The 17098-nt window shown below is 42.5% G+C and overlaps 1 protein-coding gene across 1 annotated transcript in view; it reads right to left on the bottom strand.

Annotated features, from left to right (window-relative positions):
• Nucleotides 1–17098, bottom strand: part of MED12L (mediator complex subunit 12L) — a 201523-nt gene that overhangs the window by 48151 nt on the left and 136274 nt on the right. The window contains 6 exon segments of the mRNA XM_048507092.1: nt 1451–1571; nt 3507–3648; nt 4356–4583; nt 6451–6582; nt 8566–8729; nt 11053–11196. Coding sequence (XP_048363049.1) covers nt 1451–1571; nt 3507–3648; nt 4356–4583; nt 6451–6582; nt 8566–8729; nt 11053–11196 — 931 coding nt within the window.

Below are 17098 nucleotides of genomic sequence, written 5' to 3'. Positions count from 1 at the left end.
GCTCATTCCGCACATGCAGAATAATGCACTTTCAAACTGCTTTCAATGCTCTTTGAAGCTGTGCGGAATGGCAAAATCCACTTGCAAACAGTTGTGAAAGTGGTTTGAAAACGCATTATTTTGCGTGTGCGGAAGGGGCCTAAGTAAGTAAGTAACAATGAAACTTAATTTCCATTGTCAAAATGTATTAAGCCAAACTGAAGGTATGCCCTCAAACCTGTATTCAAATTGTACCACAGAGCAAAAAAAAGAAGAAAAGAAATGCTGACTTTGTCCCTTTCTGCAGCTGATTTCCATACTACGTTGTTGTGGGCTTTCTGGGCTGTGTGGCCATGGTCAGGTAGATCTTGTTCCTAACATTTTGCCTGCATCTGTGGCTGGCATCTTCAGAGGTGTATCACAGAAAGAACTGTTTAGGGTGTGCTCAGGGAGCAAGTTTCAAAAGCAGCATTTTCGCACCAGGTTGGGGGGGGGGGGGAGAAGCAGCAGCACCAGCTATGCAAACAGCGCCCCAGGGATGGTGTTTTTATTGTCCCTAGGGTGCTGTTTTCTGCCCATTTGAAACAGCCTAGTAGAAGCAATGAAAACATATGCAAAAATTTCTAGCTGGGGAACCAAAAGAGACATGCAGGGTTAAAAACTGAATTCCTATACTGTAAAATGGCCCCTATTTAGTTGATAGTAGGCAAAAAAACTGACCTTAGCAAAAAAGGATAAGAAATGGCAGACTAGTAAAAGGAGCAAATTATACTATGGATTGACCATGACATGACACATCTAACAGAAGTCTTTCCCCCAAGGTATCATAGTAGAAATTGTATGTCAGCTAAAGCACACATCTTTGTTTGCTCAGCTAGTAGATGAACTTTGATCTTTATGAACATCTAATCCCGTAGCTATTAACCAAATAACATGAAAAATGCAAGGATAGATTGAACTGGTGATGAGCAAAGATTTTCTTATAGGTATGTTTAACAAGTAGGAGATAATATAATTAAAGCATCCCTAATAAAAGGGACACAAAGGTTAATAAAACAATTAGAGTATTCCTATTGGAGGGAGGCAAAGATTAACAGCTTTTTCTATCATTTAATTAGTGCATGCAAAACCTTGTTTTGGACAGGTCAGCCTTGAAACTCTGCATATAAGCCTAAAGTGTACTATGCTCCTAGGAGATACACCCAAAAGAAAGGGCTCTGTGTGATTCTATTGCTATAAATGTTCTTTTTATTCACTATGTTCTTCTTGGTGTCTTCAGTCCCCAGTCTGAGAATCCAGAAGGGGCTGGTCATTGCATGCAGCCGTTTTCCCCTACAGTACTCACCTTAATCTAGTGAAAAGAAAGAGCAAAGGTGGGGATCATCCGGACCACCTTTCCTGTGCTTTACAGTGATTGTATAAGTTTTTTTAAGTTGAAGAAATAAAGCAAGTTCGTCCTGCTTTCACTCACCTGCTGTAAGCAAAGATGGAAGAGCAACATGTTGAACTACGTCCTCCAAGAAAAAGCATTGCCGTGCTATCAATATCGCAACAAAGGTGGCCAGTGAATCATGGAATGACAGGTCACTCACCTTAAGCGGGAGAAAAGCGTTAGCATTTTTGCCATGCATCAGCAAGGAAACATAGCAAAACTGGTTTATTAAGCTGCTCTTATGATTCATTTTTGGACTGGCCTACTAGAATGGGTGAAGCCCAACCTTTTTGAAAATGGTTTCATTTAGGTATTTATATTCTGCTTTTCTCCCTAGTGTAGAACCAAAGAGCCTTACAGTATAACTGCTTGTAAAAAGGCAAGCATTATTTACAAGCCAGTTAGATACCCAACTAATGGCATAAACACATATGGAAATGTTCCCAGGAATTGACAACCCATTTCTTTCCTCCTCTTGGCTCCCATTAGCACTCCCCTTTCTGCACCCTTATTTTAATTCTCCATCTTCTTCACATTTTCAGTTGCTGTTCTTTTCCTATTTATTACTGCTATTATTAAATTCATATCTGGCTGTTCTAAATGAAACATTTGCTGAAACAAGGTTAATAGGACATCTACAATAAAATCCTGATTTGATTTTTTTTAAAATGCAAACTGTGAAAGACAATATTTCATAAATCTCAACTCAGACAAAAGCAATTTGTATTGCAGCACAGTAAGAATGCTACATAAGTGTTAGCTCTTGCTGCCAAAGACCATCACAAGTTGGACGGCCCCTTTCACCATCCCAACCAAGAATCTGTTGCAGATGAAAGGACATAACACTAGGATTGGTATACATAGCTACACCAAAATATCGGGAGAGAGTGGATTAAGGGTGATTCTCCCTCCTCCACTGAATGCAAGTTTATGAACAGAGATGATTCCAATTACGGGTGTGAATTTGGCAAAGCTGAACCAGAAAAAATGCAGTTTTAATTTGTAGCTGGTGGTCCTGATCCTGAAAAGGCTGAAAAAAATGGGATTGCCAGCTACAGCTGCAAAAAGGAAAAAATGCCCCTGCAGAGTTTAACTTCCACCACCCCACACGCTATCCCCGGTTGTAGTCTATAGGGAATAATTCTGGGGCTCTGGGGGGAGTTAGTTTTAAAGGTAGAAATACCAAATTTACAGCATAACTTCTGGTGACTCTTCTTAGAAGAACCCTAAGTTAGGTGAAGACTGTGCCAGGGGATCCAATGTTGTGGCCACCATACATCCTCCATATGGGGATCTATAAAATTGGACTTTCTGATCCAAAACCTGGGCTTTCTTCTAAGGAGAGTCACCAGCAGCTATGTGGATAATTTGGTACCTCTACTTTGAAAAACAGTCCCTCACCCCTAGAGTCCCTGAAAGATTTTCCATAAGGTATAATGGACCACAGTTGTGGTTTTTTTATTCCCAGCATAGTGCAGTGGTTAAGAGCAGCAGACTCTAATCTGGATAACCAGATTTTATTCCCCACTACTCCACCTGAGCAGAGAACTCTAGTCTGGAAAAGCAGGATTGACCCCTCACTCCTCCACATGAAACCTGCTGGGTGACCTTCGGCTAGTCACAGTTCTCTCAGAACTCTCTCTCTCAGTCCCACCAACCATAAGATGCCTACAGGCGAGAGGGAGGGGGAAGGGAAGGCGATTGCAAGCCACATTGAGAAAACTGGGGTATAAAACCCAATCAACCTCCCCAAACCCATACAGGAATGGGGAATCAGGGGGGTTTTTTGCGGGGGGGGGGGGCTACTGAAAATTTTGGAGTCCAGTATATCCAAATCTAAATTTACTCATTTTAATGCACACCACTAATTCCAAATATGTTTTCCCCAGTGCAACAGAGCCCTTCGGGGATGGGGCGGTATAAAAATCTAATAAAATAAATATAAATAAATAAATAAACACAACAGATCAAGACATGATCTAGACCTGTTAGATGCCACAAAGCCAGCTATGAAAAACAAGTCTTCATTACATAATAATTCTAGGTGACCCATCGTAAAGACTTATCTATTTAAAACTGCATATTTTGTACTTACATCCACACTGCACAGCAGGTCATTAAATCCCCAGACATGGTTTGAGGAGCAGCAGAGAGCTTTCAAGACCCCTAACCACTCTGAGCTTAGCACTGTGCAGCAAGCCGTCAGCTCTGCACACAAGTTAGCAATGTCATTAATTCTAGAAAAGAGCAGAACATGAAACTGAATGCTAAATGACCAACAATCATTACTAAGGAAAATACTGTGTCATGGATATTGAAATGTCTGTTATTTTCAACAACATATTGGGCAGCAGCTGGTCGTGGACTTGGGGGGGATACTGTCTTTTTTCTTTCTTCTGTGAAGGATTGTTAAGAAAATGCAGATGGAAGACAGGGTGGGGGGAAAGCTGAGATATAAGGGAAGAGAGGGGGGGTCCCATTTGGGGATTAAAAATGGATTTCAGGTCTCAGAACATTAAGGTTTAGCTTCCCACTATGGTATCTCACATGTAGCTATGAAGGTTCTTGATTGGGATTAACCACAGATTGCTATAATGTCACAATCATGCAAAATGACAAACAACAGTTCATTCTCTTGCTTACAAATCATGATTCTAAAACATGGTTTAAATCCTGGTTTGGAGGCAAGAGCACAAACCAGTTAATCATTTTGACACATTGGGAAATAACTGAAACTCAAATCATCAGCTGGTAGATGAACAATTGCAATCCAGTATACTACAGCTAAACACACCAAGAAAGCCATATGTCTTCAGACCCGAATTGTAATGTTACTGAAGAGAACTATAATACATATTAAGAAAAGGGAAGGGCAAGTTTAAGAAAAAGGACATTGAGATTACATGCTTATGGAACACAAGCTACTGTTTGTAGTTTCACCCACCTGCCAGCATCTTGATGGCCCATACATACATTCATCAACACATTACATACAAAGCTATAGCGGCTCGGTGCATTGTCACTCAAGATCTTGCCTAGCATTGAATAGTTGAGGCTGTGAATGGAAGGATTCTCAATAAAATCCATCATGAATTCTGGATCCCATAACAAATTTGAGTTTGAAGGCTGCACGTTGCTATAGATGGTTTGCTTCACTTTTGAACAGGCACTACTAAAAGAAGAAAAAAGAGGGAGGATTAATTTTAAAGAAATCCCAATTTCTGATTTAAGAACTCTAAAATGCTGGGTTGGATCCAATTAGCTTTTCCAGGGGATAAAAAGGAAGCAGAAGATCTATTTTGTCCATGAAGGTCTCATGTTCAGAATCATGGGACCCACATGGACAAAAGTCACGTGGAATGGGAACTGCAAAATAAAAGAGAGGAATTGGGCAGGATTGAATGAAAAAGTTGTCTGGTTACAGCCTACTGAGTCCAACTTATGCATTGTAGTGCCCGAATCTACCACTCACATGGAGGAGTGGGGAATCAAACCGGGGTCTCCAGATTAAAATCCACCACTCTTAACCAGGAGTGGTTAACCATACACAAAAGTTGAAGCAAATTCACTCAACACACTTTTAGTGCAAGCTTCCAGAGAGTTCTTGGGGAAAATGTACAACTTAGAAAAACAGGACCTCCAAACAATTTGATTAAAGACTTCCCTTAAAGCTCAACAGCTGGCAAATCTACAAACACTCTCAAAAGTGTTTATTCAAAATCCTGAATGTAGCTGGACGATTCTGAGTGCATCCAGCTAGCTGTGATGATAACCTCATCTTTCATAAACACATACACATTCTCTTTATGCTTTGTAATCTATTTTGTGAACTGAAGCAGGCAAAGGCCAATTAAACCAGGATAACACTGTTAAAAAAACCTGGGTTTGGGGTGGGGGGGAACTCGCATGGATCCCACTCCTAGCACAGATCTGCTCCTCATTCCCCCTCCAACCCGGGTTATTAAAAAAATGCGGGTTTTGCCATTCTTTTGTTTTAATGTGTCTCGCAGCCGCAGCTGAGCAAACGGCCGGGCAGGAGGCGCATTAAAACAAAAGAATCTCGGGTGTGTTTGGTGGTCCCCAGCTCCCATCTGTGTAGCCACAAAGGTACACAGGGTCTTATCATGGCTCTGGGGGATCAGTCATGCCTGCCTGCGGGGCTATGCATTGGAGGCAGGTAAGAACACAAGAAAAAGATGCACCTCCATATGGAGGCACATGCCCTGGTCAATGCGCTCGCTGTCCACGGGACAGTCAGCCATGAGAACCAGTCGTGGTGAGGATGGGTTCACATAATCCACCTTTCATGTGCGTTTATTGGCCTGTGTGGAAAGGGCCATAATGAGAGTTGCTGGTCAGGCAACTGAGCCTCTCCCACTTCCTACTGCCACTCCCTCTCTGCCAGCTGCCCAGAGCACCTGCTCCGGCTCCCCCAGATCCAGACTGTTAGGTGCTTTTCAGTTAAGGGAGGGGGGAAACATAAAGAGCAACAGTTCAGCTGGTTGTGGTGGGTTTTCCAGGCTGTGTGGCCGTGGTCTGGTAGATCTTGTTTCTAATGTTTCACCTGCATCTGTGACTGGCATCTTCAGAGGTGTACCACAGAGAGAAGTACAACAGCTGGCGGGGGTTTGGCCAGGTGCAATATGGGGTCTAGACCTCAATGCTATCAGTTTGTTGATGTCTAATCCATTTCTTGGTGCCAACCAATTTACATTGGTATACAACACTGAAACAATGAATGAAATACAAGGGAAAAAACCCTGCATCCACACACATACTAAACTTTGAACTTGAACACCAGCAAAACATTGCAAGAACTGTGAAAAGGCTCACAAATGTCCTCCAGGTCTGCCTATGTAGAATTTCAGAGAAGAACAAACATTCAAGATTTCCAAAACTTAAACAATTAACTATTCGGAGTCCAATAATAAAATCAGTATTCGCAGAAGTGTCCACTTATTTTTTCATTAATTCCTTGTGTTAATAGCTATTCAAGTTTTTTTAAAAAAAACAAAACAGAAAAGACTGGTAGAACCAACCTGAAAAGATCTCCAAATTTGCTCCTGAGATGGCTGCAGGATACGTAGAGGTCATAGAGATAAGCTAAAATACACCTTTCCGGGGAAGAGCATTCTGATGGATTAATTATGTGTTTGACAACACCACATAATCTGCAAGAAGAAGAAAAATGGCTTAACCAATACCATTTTTAATACATTTCAGTACTTTAGCATCTATCTTAGGCTGTATTCCTAAACACATTTACCAGAAAGTAAATAGGCTTAAGGTGGGTTGTACAATCCTAAATCACTAGCTAAGGTTCCGTGGACAAAGGTGTAATACAAGAGTAATAAGAAAGTCCAATTATATGTAAATAGTGTTCTTTCCTAACTAGAGATAATCTATTTCAGGCATATCACAGAGAAAACTGCTCAATAAACATGTCTCCCCTGCAAACATAAGCTGACCTCATCTTGGCTCTCTGAGAAAACCATGAGAAAGGTAATTCTGTAAAAGGACAAAGGTTTTTCAACTGACACCACTTCTATAATTCTCAAGACTTCTCTACAGAACTCTGTAGGAGCTAAACTTGTTCTACAAATTTATGGCCCTTTCTGCACGGGGCCAAAAACAGCGGCCCAGGGACGGAAAAACACCCGTCCCTGGGGAGCTGTTTGCACAGGCAGCAATGCAGCAGCGTCATCCTGTGCGGCCCCGAGCAGCGTGAAGGCGCCATTTTCCTTCCCAAGGGAGGTTTTCGGAAAGCGCCGCCTTCCCATCAGCGTGGTGCAAACAGCACCGCGCCGAAGACACCGCTTTCCCGTCCCCCCCACTCACCTCGTCCTCCCGCGTCAGTCTGGAGAACTGCTGAGACCCGCTCACCTCTGACCCCTGGAGGTTGGAGGGCAGCATGGGCGGGTCCCTGCAGCCCTCCTAACTGACGCTGGAGGACAAGGTGAGTGGGGGGGACGCAGAAGAGGTGGCTCTGTGAGGAGCCGCCTCTTCTGCGCCAGCCTCTGTGGGGGCCGCTCGCACGCTCCCGTGCGAATGGCCCCCTTCCCTCCACCGGCATAATTTCTGCCGGTGGAGAGGTGCCCTTTCCACACGGCCTATGTTGTCAATAAGCATTTTTTGAACAGAAGAGAACAGAATTCCCATTATGCAAACATGTTACCAAACCCTTCTATCTCCATAAATATCATCCCATAAATCTCAATCTCTTTGTTTACTACATTTCTTCCAACAACCTTTCACAGCATGGAGGAATAGAGGCTACTATGTCAGGTAACTTCAGATCATCATCTGGTGCAATATCAACATACATTTGCATTTCACATAATACTGATATCTTGGCATTTTCCTCAGGACCATTGAAATAATACAAGGGATTTCCAAACTGAGCATACAAAAATAAACAAAGCCCTGCTGAATCAAACTATCGTCCTGGGTGAGATTCTGAGCATCCATTCTGCTAACAGCAGTACTTTCATCTAGTGCCAGAGAGCCAGAGTGGTGCAGTGGTTATTGGCAGGTGCACTCTACTGGAGAACCGGGTTTGATTCCCCACTCTGCCACTTAAGCTGTGGAGGCTTACTGGGGAACTAGATTAGCCTGTGCACTCCAACACATGCCAGCTGGATGACCTTAGGCTAGTCACAGTTCAGCCCCACCCACTGCACAGGGTGTTTGTTGTGAGGGGGGAAGGGCAAGGAGATTGTAAACCCTTGAGTTTCCTTACCGGAGAGAAAGGGGAGATATAAATCCAAACTCTTCTTGTTCTTCTGTCGACACTGATGGAAGAACACATATCAATGGAAGGTTCCTGCCACTAGCGGAAAGCAGTACCATTAGCAGAAAAGATCTGCAGGACATAACTGTTTCCAACAGTTGCCAATCAGATTCACACAGAAAGCAAATGTGAAGCCAAAGCCTCTCACTTCCTCCTATGAAAATGGTAGTAAGGGGCACATGCTCCTAAACATGGAGCTTCCATTTAACCACTATGGCTAATAGCCATCAACAAAGCTCTCTGTTTTGTATTTGGTAAAAGCAAATGCTCTACCCCTGAGTAACAGCCTCTTTTCTAATATAACCAATACTGTGTAAAGTTATTAGTATTGTAAAGTCTTAAGAAAAACATTATCACTACTAACCCTTCAAAAACCTGTGCTGTTTGGTCCGGATTTAAAATGAGGCAGGCATGGTAATGTCTCAGAACAGCAACAATGCAGACACACAGCCCTGTTGTGTAACTTCCAGCCAGGCTGGATGATTTCAGCAGAAGTTCAGCTTCCACCACACTCAGCTCATTCAGCAACTAAAAAGAAAGATAAATATTTGATTTAGTATTTTTCTTTGCCATCTTACTTATTTTAGATAGCTATCTTAGTATCTTTTACTTTCCATAAAAAGTATTGCATCCACTAAAGAGGACAGCTCTTTTCAGCCAGTACAGTCATAAGATTTGTAACTGTGATCCAAAGAGAACTGGCACTCTGTTCCATTGTTTACTGGACTGCCCAAAATTTAATAAATACAGAATTTTGTTCCTTTCTTCTTTTTTGAAAGATCTGGACAGTTTTCTGGTCCAGATAAAATTGCAGATCCTTTTGGGAGGAAGAGATTATCAAACTACATTGACTGTTGCAAAAAAAATTCCATACGTAATTAAGTTTAACTGATAGATCAGATCGGGATAAGGATGTTTATCTACCTGTTAGGCCAAATGTGTGTGTTTTTGTAATCGAGATTGGATATATTTGTACATAACAATGAGGTTAATTTTCAGTTCATATTTGCATATATTACCGATGCTAATGTTCAGTTTTGATGCTCAAGATGGTGGTCAAAAGAGTTAATTTTTTAAAGAAGTACTAGGATCCCAGAAACTACACATACCAAGAACACAAACTACAAACAATTATCTCAATACACATCATTGGTCTTTTGTCTGAAAGAATAATCACATATTGTTGGCATCAACACATAAATAAGAACTTAATATAATCCATTGCTGTGCCATCTGCTAGACTTGTCTCTTTGTGGATTGATGGTGTGAGGTATTTGCAAATTCAAAGCTTTAGAGTATTGCAAACCTAACAGTTCCTGTAGCAGAAAGTGAATTTTGACAGAGACCCTCGAATGCCCCTACTGGCATTCTTTCTCTTTATTCCATCTTAAGGACTGCACTATTAAATCCCAGCAAATTAGCACCAGACTGTAGTTCATAGTTAGAAATAATACTTAACTCCACATGACTGCATCTGCATCAGGGCTGTAGCAACATTAAGATTCATTGGCTGAACTCAGAGAGGTTCGGCAAGACTCAGCTGCGGTCATTTGCCTCTGAAGGTCCTGGGAGTTGGATTGCCTCGGAGAACGCAGAGAGTGGCAGCAGGCTTTGGGTGACCACAGTTGGGGTTGTGGCAGAGAGTTGGGGCCAGGTTTAAGGCAGACGGCTATCCTACACTATTGGGTGGCAAGGGGAGTGTCAGGTGAGGTCAGAGACCACATGGTGTCCTATTAACTTGCCATACTATGGGTCCCCCCAAGCAGGCATGCTGGGGGTTGAGATGTTCATTAGGCCAGCGGGTGGGCTGCCCAATACATTGGATTTGCCCCCCTGCTATGCCTTTGTTTCTGTTTGCCTATCATCAATAAATCAGCTCTGGCCAGCAAACTTTTACCAACAAAAATTGTGTGGTGCCTTTATTGCCTACTTCCTTCCCACTCATTCTCCTCTGCAGTCAGGCAATCCATCTATAACAGTGAATCAGAAAGCAGTAGTCCAGCATAACTATTAAGCAACCGCAGTTACCATTTGTCAAAGGCCATAGTGAAGAAAACAGCACTAATTTGATTTTTAGGATGCCACATCCCTGGAGAAGACATGGTAAAAACAAGAGGCCACAAAACCAAACAATAAAGTCTCATTGCCAGGAAGTATCCATAGATGGCCTTTGATGAGAACCTTAATAAATGGGGAGATTTGTACTGAAGAGGAGTATCTTTCAAATGCCCCATTTAGGGCTTTTAGGTCAGGCCCAGCACTTTGAACTACGCCTAGAAACAAATAAGGAATAGATGAAGGCTTTTAAAAATCTAGATGCGGACCAGCACCAAGAAAAGCAGCCAATATCTGAACTGCTATATTCTGAATAAACTGTAGTTTCTAACTCCTTTTTATAGGCAATCTCACATAAAATGTACTGGAGTAACATGAAGATAGTTCCAGTAGGGTGGGCATGTTGGTCCACAATAGAAGAGTTAGATTTGAGTCCAGTTGCATCTTAGAGACCAACAACATTTTTAGGGTGTAAATTTTCAAGAGTCAAAGCTCCCTTCATCAGATACAGAGTAATGAAAATAACCAAACATGGATAACTGTGTCAAGATCCAGTACTCCACCAGCAGTAGTAGAGGACAGGAGAATATCAGCTTTCTCCTGAAATAGAAAAGTGCAAAAGTGCAGTACTTTATTCTGTAGGAAACTTTAGCAATAAAGTAACCACATTGCTGTTTGAAAAGATAATTAGAAAACTCTCAGAAGGATGAATTGTATGCCCTTGAGATATCAAGGCCATTTGTGGCAAAATTTATCAGTCATCTGAAAGAACATTCCAAAGAACAAAATCCATTACCTGAACAGCAAAGTCAATAAGTCCATTGATATTTAGAGCAGGTTCCATAAGATCAAAGATAAGTTGTATGTGGTGAGCCAGAGGAAGATGATATGATGTTCCTGAAGCAAAGCTAGTAATCTGTTCCAAGACATTGTTGGAAATCTGCAAAATAAATGGAACTACCAGCATATTAAACCATTCAAAAAGCTAGAATTCAACTATGCCTGTAATCACAGTCAACATCAGCAAAGTAAAATCATTCTAAATCATTTCCCCAAAGCGACCAGCAATACAACATATTTGAACACATGACTTTTACAACAATAAACGTTAAGTTTTACTTTTACTTTGTAAAAAAACTGTTATATTGTTTTTATGCACTTGCAATGTGCTGTTTGCTTTGTTGACTGCCTTGATTTGCAGTAGATATAAAGTTGTTAAATAAATAAATGAATTCCCTGTTCTGCTTAATAAGCCTAGCTACTCATTACACTCACCACATGAAGAGCCGTCATACCAAGTATGAAAATTCTGCATGCTCCTGCCTTGCCATTCAAAGAAAGGTCCTTGCCTTGACAGCACACAGACAGAGGAAAACATGCTGCTGGCCTGCAAACACAAAAAGGAGTCTGGTGGCACCTTAAAGACTAGCAACCTATTATAACATAAACTGTCGTTGGCTAGAGTCCCCTTCATCAAATGCTGAAATGAAGGTGCTGAATGGGCTCTAGCCCACAAAAGCTGATGCTACAATAAATCTGTGGTCTTTCAAGTGTCACAAGAGTCCCTCATGTTTTTGATGCAACAGATTAAGAAGCCTACCCCACAGATGACCTACAAGCTTTCATCTCTGTTTATAGCAAGCTGGCTAGAAACAGAGTTGCCAGTGCTGACCAGCTTCCTTGTGGAGTCTGGAAGGCCCTTTCTGCCTCTTTTAATGCTAAAGTGCAGAAGTCAATTGATGCATAGTATGCTCCAAACCAAACCAGTTGTTGATTTAACAAGGATGGAATCCTGCAGTTCATCCTACATAAAGATGATCTAGCTAGAACTGTGACATATATACTAATTGCTGAACATTCTTTGAGGAAATAAATATTGGACTCCTAAAAAAAGACCCCAGATCAAGTTCAACATCTAGGCAAGTGTCTCCAGCTTTCTTTGACTGTCAGGAAGGGATATTCAGAAAGCTAGTCAGATCCTTAACATATTTTCACATCCCAGGGACGCTCCATCCTCCACACAACCCAGTGGTGGGTTAAAATCGAAGCCAAACTTAATGAGTTGGGCATTTCCTTGGAGGACCTGCTAATGCTAACAGAGCAGGAGGTCTATGGGGCTATCAAGAAGAGACTTTTTGACAGAGAGTTTCAACAGATGCTAGAGGAAGCTAATAAAACCTGTTCCCTCGATCTCTGGGAATACCTGCGCGGATAGATCTTTCAATTGCAGCCTGTGCACTTTATCTCCTGGTTGAGGCCCGGTATGAGGAGCAATCACCTAGCTAGGTGTGTAATGCCCTGCCTTCCTTTAGCCAGCCTTGGACGCCACCTTGGAATCCCACATAAAGAAAGGAAATGCCCGTGTGGCATGGGTTCTGTGGAAACAGTATCTCATATGCTGTTGGATTGTCCCTTTTATGAGATAGGTAGGAAGAAGCACATAATCCCCTTCCTGCATGGAAGTGAAGGCATTACAGATAAACAGAAGGTTATATATCTTTTAAACAGCCACAACTACGAGCTGTTGGAAGCGGTGGCTAAATTTTTAAATGGTGTTATTTTAACTCGTCAGAAATTGTAAAGTTGTAAAGGCTGTTATTATCTTGCTAAGCTAATCTTAAACAATCTATATGCCATTAAAGGTATTCGAAATCGGAAATCGAACATATTTTCATGCAGTGAATGCAACACGCAGCTAGGAACTTTGTTTTACTAACTCTGATGTTTTACTTAAAAGGATATGTGTACAATACTAATGAGAATAATTACAAAGAGTGATTTATAATGCTCTATTAATAATGTGGTTGTGGAAAGTGCTACCAAGTCTCAGCTGACTTAAGGCAACCCCACAGGGTTTTCAAGGCAAGAAACATGCAGAGGTGGTTTGCCACTGCCAGCCTCTATTAATGATCTTGAAATTCTTTGATGGTCTCCTATCCAAATACTAACCAGGACCACCACTGCTTAGCAGCCAAGATCTGACAAGATCAGGCTAGCCTAGGCTATCCAGGTCAGGATTCAATTAATAATAAGAACATAACATAAGAACATAAGAACAAGCCAGCTGGATCAGACCAAAGTCCATCTAGTCCAGCTCTCTGCTACTCGCAGTGGCCCACCAGGTGCCTTTGGGAGCTCACATGTAGGATGTGAATGCAATGGCCTTCTGCGGCTGTTGCTGCTCCCGAGCACCTGGTCTGCTAAGGCATTTGCAATCTCAGATCAAGGAGGATCAAGATTGGTAGCCATAAATCGACTTCTCCTCCATCAATCTGTCCAACCCCCTTTTAAAGCTATCCAGGTTAGTGGCCATCACCACCTCCTGTGGCAGCATATTCCAAACACCAATCACACGTTGCGTGAAGAAGTGTTTCCTTTTATTAGTCCTAATTCTTCCCCCAGCATTTTCGGCAATGAATGCCCCTGGTTCTAGTATTGATGAGAAAGAGAGAAAAATTCTCTGTCAAACATTTTCTACCCCATGCATAATTTTGTAGGACTTCAATCATATCCCCTCAGCCTCCTCCTCTCCAAACTAAAAGAGTCCCAAATGCTGCAGCCTCTCCTCATAGGGAAGTGTGCTCCAGTCCCTCAATCATCCTTTTGTTGCCCCTTCTCTCTGCATTTTTTCTATCTCCTCAATATCCTTTTTGGAGATGCGGCACCAGAACTGGACACATGGACTCCAAGTGCGGTCGCACTTCACTGCTTTATATAAGGGCATGACAATCTTTGCAGTTTTATTCTCAATTCCTTTCCTAATTATCCCCAGCATAGAGTTTGCCTTTTTTTACTAGCTCACATGCATTGAGAGTTGGGACATCTCTCATGGAACTATCAACTAAGACACCTCTAAACCTTTCCTGGTCTGTGACTGATAGCACTGACCCCTGTAGCGCAGTATGTGAAGTTTGGATTTTTTGCCATCTCTATGTGCATCACTCTTACATATTTAGCTACATTGAACTGTGCATTTGCCATTTCTGGAGCCCACTCACCTAATTTATCAAGGTCCGCTTGGAGCTCTTTTCAAGCGAATCCTTTGTGGTTCTCACCCACCCTACATAATTTAGTATCATCTGCAAACTTTGGCCACCACGCTACCCGTTAGGCACCCCTACTTCCAGGGTCATTTATTAATAGGTTAAAGAGCACTGGTCCCTAAACGGATCCCTCTTTTGGGGACACCCACTCCCGATGCATCTCTCCATTGTGAGAACTTCCCATTTACACCCACTCTCTTGTTTCCCTGTTTCTCAACCAGTTTTAATCCATAGGAGGACTTCTCCTCTTATTCCTTCTCATTGCTGAGTTTCTTTTCTCTAACAGTCTCTGGGTGAGGAACTTTGTCAAAAGCCTTTTGGAAATCCAAGTAGACAATGTCCACTCGGTTCACACTTCTGTCCACATGCCTGTTTACACCCCTCAAAGAACTTCTAGTAAGTTTCCAGGGTGAAGACAGGATTTGCTCTCCTGCAAAAGCCATGCTGACTCTTTCTCAGCAGGTCTTGCTTTTCTACATGTTTTATAATTTTATCTTTAATGATATAGATTCTACTAATTTACTCAGGAACAGATATCAAACTGACTGGCCTGTAATTTCCCTCGGTCCCCCCCTAGATCCTTTTCTTAGTAAAAGACACAGGTGTGACATTGGCCATCTTCCAGTCTTCAGGATAGAGCCTGATTTCAGGATAAGTTGCATATTAAAGTGAGAAGATCGAAAGCAATTTCTACGCTTGAGCTCTTTAAGAAACCTCCTGGGTGAATGCAATCTGGGCCAGGGGATTTGGTAACATTTAGTTTATCAATGGCTGCCATGAACTTCTCTTCCCTTGTCTACCACTATCTTCTCTAGTTCCTCTGGATTCGGCTTCCTAAGAAGCTTGGTTCAGGTGCAGGAATGTTCCTCACCTCCTCTTGGGTGAAGACAGATGCAAAGAATTCATTCAGCTTCTCTGCAATCTCCCTGCCATCTTTTAGCACACACATCCTTTTGTTCCCTTTTGTCATCTTAACCAGGTGGCCTACCGGCTTTCCCTTTGCTGGCTTCCCTGCTTTGATGTACTTCTGAAGAACTGTTTGTTGCTGGTCTTGATGTTCGCAGAGAGCCACATGCGTTCTCATAATCCTTTTTTGCCTCCCTTACAGCTAACTTGCTTCTCTTTTGCCACCATTTGTGTTCCCTCTCATATTCCTCATCAGTCAAACTGGACTTCCATTTTCTAAAAGACATTTTCTTTTTTCTGATAATTTCCTCAACCTCTCTTGGACTGGGTGCTGCCTTTTCTTTTGGACTGGGTGCTGCCTTTTCTTTTGGACTGGGTGCTGCCTTTTCTTTTGGACTGGGTGCCTTTTCTTTTGGACTGGGTGCTGCCTTTTCTAACCTGTGGAACACATTCCAGCTGAGCTTTTATTACTGTGTTTTTAAATAACCTCCAAGCATCCTGGACAGTTTTGACTCTCTTGATTTTCCTATTCAGCTTCCTCAGCACTCATCCCCCCCCTCATCTTTGAGAGAAATTTCCCTTTCTGAAGGCGAATGTAACTACATTAGTAGTTAAGCCACTTGTCTCGCATGCTGAGATACTGAATCATTGACAGCATTGTGGTCGCTGTTCCCTATCTGCTCAACAACACTGGGACTTCCTGCACCAGGTCCCTGGGTCCCACATAGAATTTAGGATTCTAGATCACTTCCTCTCCCCTGGTTGGTTCCACAACCATCTGCTCTAAGCCACAGTCATTTAGCATATCCAGGAATGCTCTCTCCTTACTATGACCTGAACATGCATTTTTCCAGTTTATATGGGAATAGTTAAAATCACCCATTACCACTACATTTTTGTTTTTGTTGGCCTCTCTAATTTCTTTTTCCATCTCAGAATCCTCTTGTGCACTTTGGTCTGGGGGACGATAATATATTCCTAATATTAAACTGTCCTTCACACCTGGTATTGATATCCACAGTGATTCTGTAGGGGAACCAGCTGCCCTTGCATTGTCTATTTTATGTGATACTATGCTCTCTTTGATGTAAAGGGCAACTCCAACCCCAATGCGCCCTGTCCTATCCTTCCTATAGAGCCTGTAGCCTGGTATAACAGCATCCCACTGGTTCTCCTCATTTCACCATGTCTCTGTAATGCCCACTATATCAAAGTCCTCCTTCAAAACTCTGTACTCTAGCTCCCCCATTTTAGGTCGAATGCTTCTACTATTAGCATAGAGACACCTGTATACCCTGTCTCTGTCCTTAACCTGGGATTTATGTGCTTTACCCTCAAGTCTTTTGCAGACACTATCCCTTGTCACATGCACATTGCTATGTTCCTCACTTGTATGTGGTTGATTTAGAAAAACCTCCCTCTCTGTCTGCATCCCCATAGATACTGTATTCTGAACCGAAGTCACCTCAGCTCCTGTCGGCTTTCCTAGCAGCCTAAATTTAGCTTCCAGAACCTCCTGGCTACATTTCCCAATGTCGTTGGTGCCAATATGGACCACAACTGCTGACTCCACCCCAGCACTGTCTAAAAGCCTATCTAGACGAAGCGTGACATCCGCAACCTTCGCACCAGGCAGGCAAGTCACCATGCGGTCATCACGCCTCTCACAAACCCAACTCTCTACATTTCTAATGATCGAATCACCCACTACAAGGAGCCCCCCACCTCCCCGAGGGGTATCCTCAGTGCGAGAGGATAGCTGATCACCAGTTAAGGAAGGGATCCCATCTAAGGGAGCATCTTCCCCCACCTCAGACTGGCACCCTCCGTCCCCAAGACCTTCATTCTCCATGACATCTGAAGAGATGTCACCTTGGGAGTGGGACCCGGCTG

The sequence above is a fragment of the Sphaerodactylus townsendi genome, linkage group LG08 (assembly GCF_021028975.2).
Source record: "Sphaerodactylus townsendi isolate TG3544 linkage group LG08, MPM_Stown_v2.3, whole genome shotgun sequence".
Classification (NCBI taxonomy): domain Eukaryota; kingdom Metazoa; phylum Chordata; class Lepidosauria; order Squamata; family Sphaerodactylidae; genus Sphaerodactylus; species Sphaerodactylus townsendi.
This window is presented reverse-complemented; position numbering and strand designations above follow the sequence as displayed.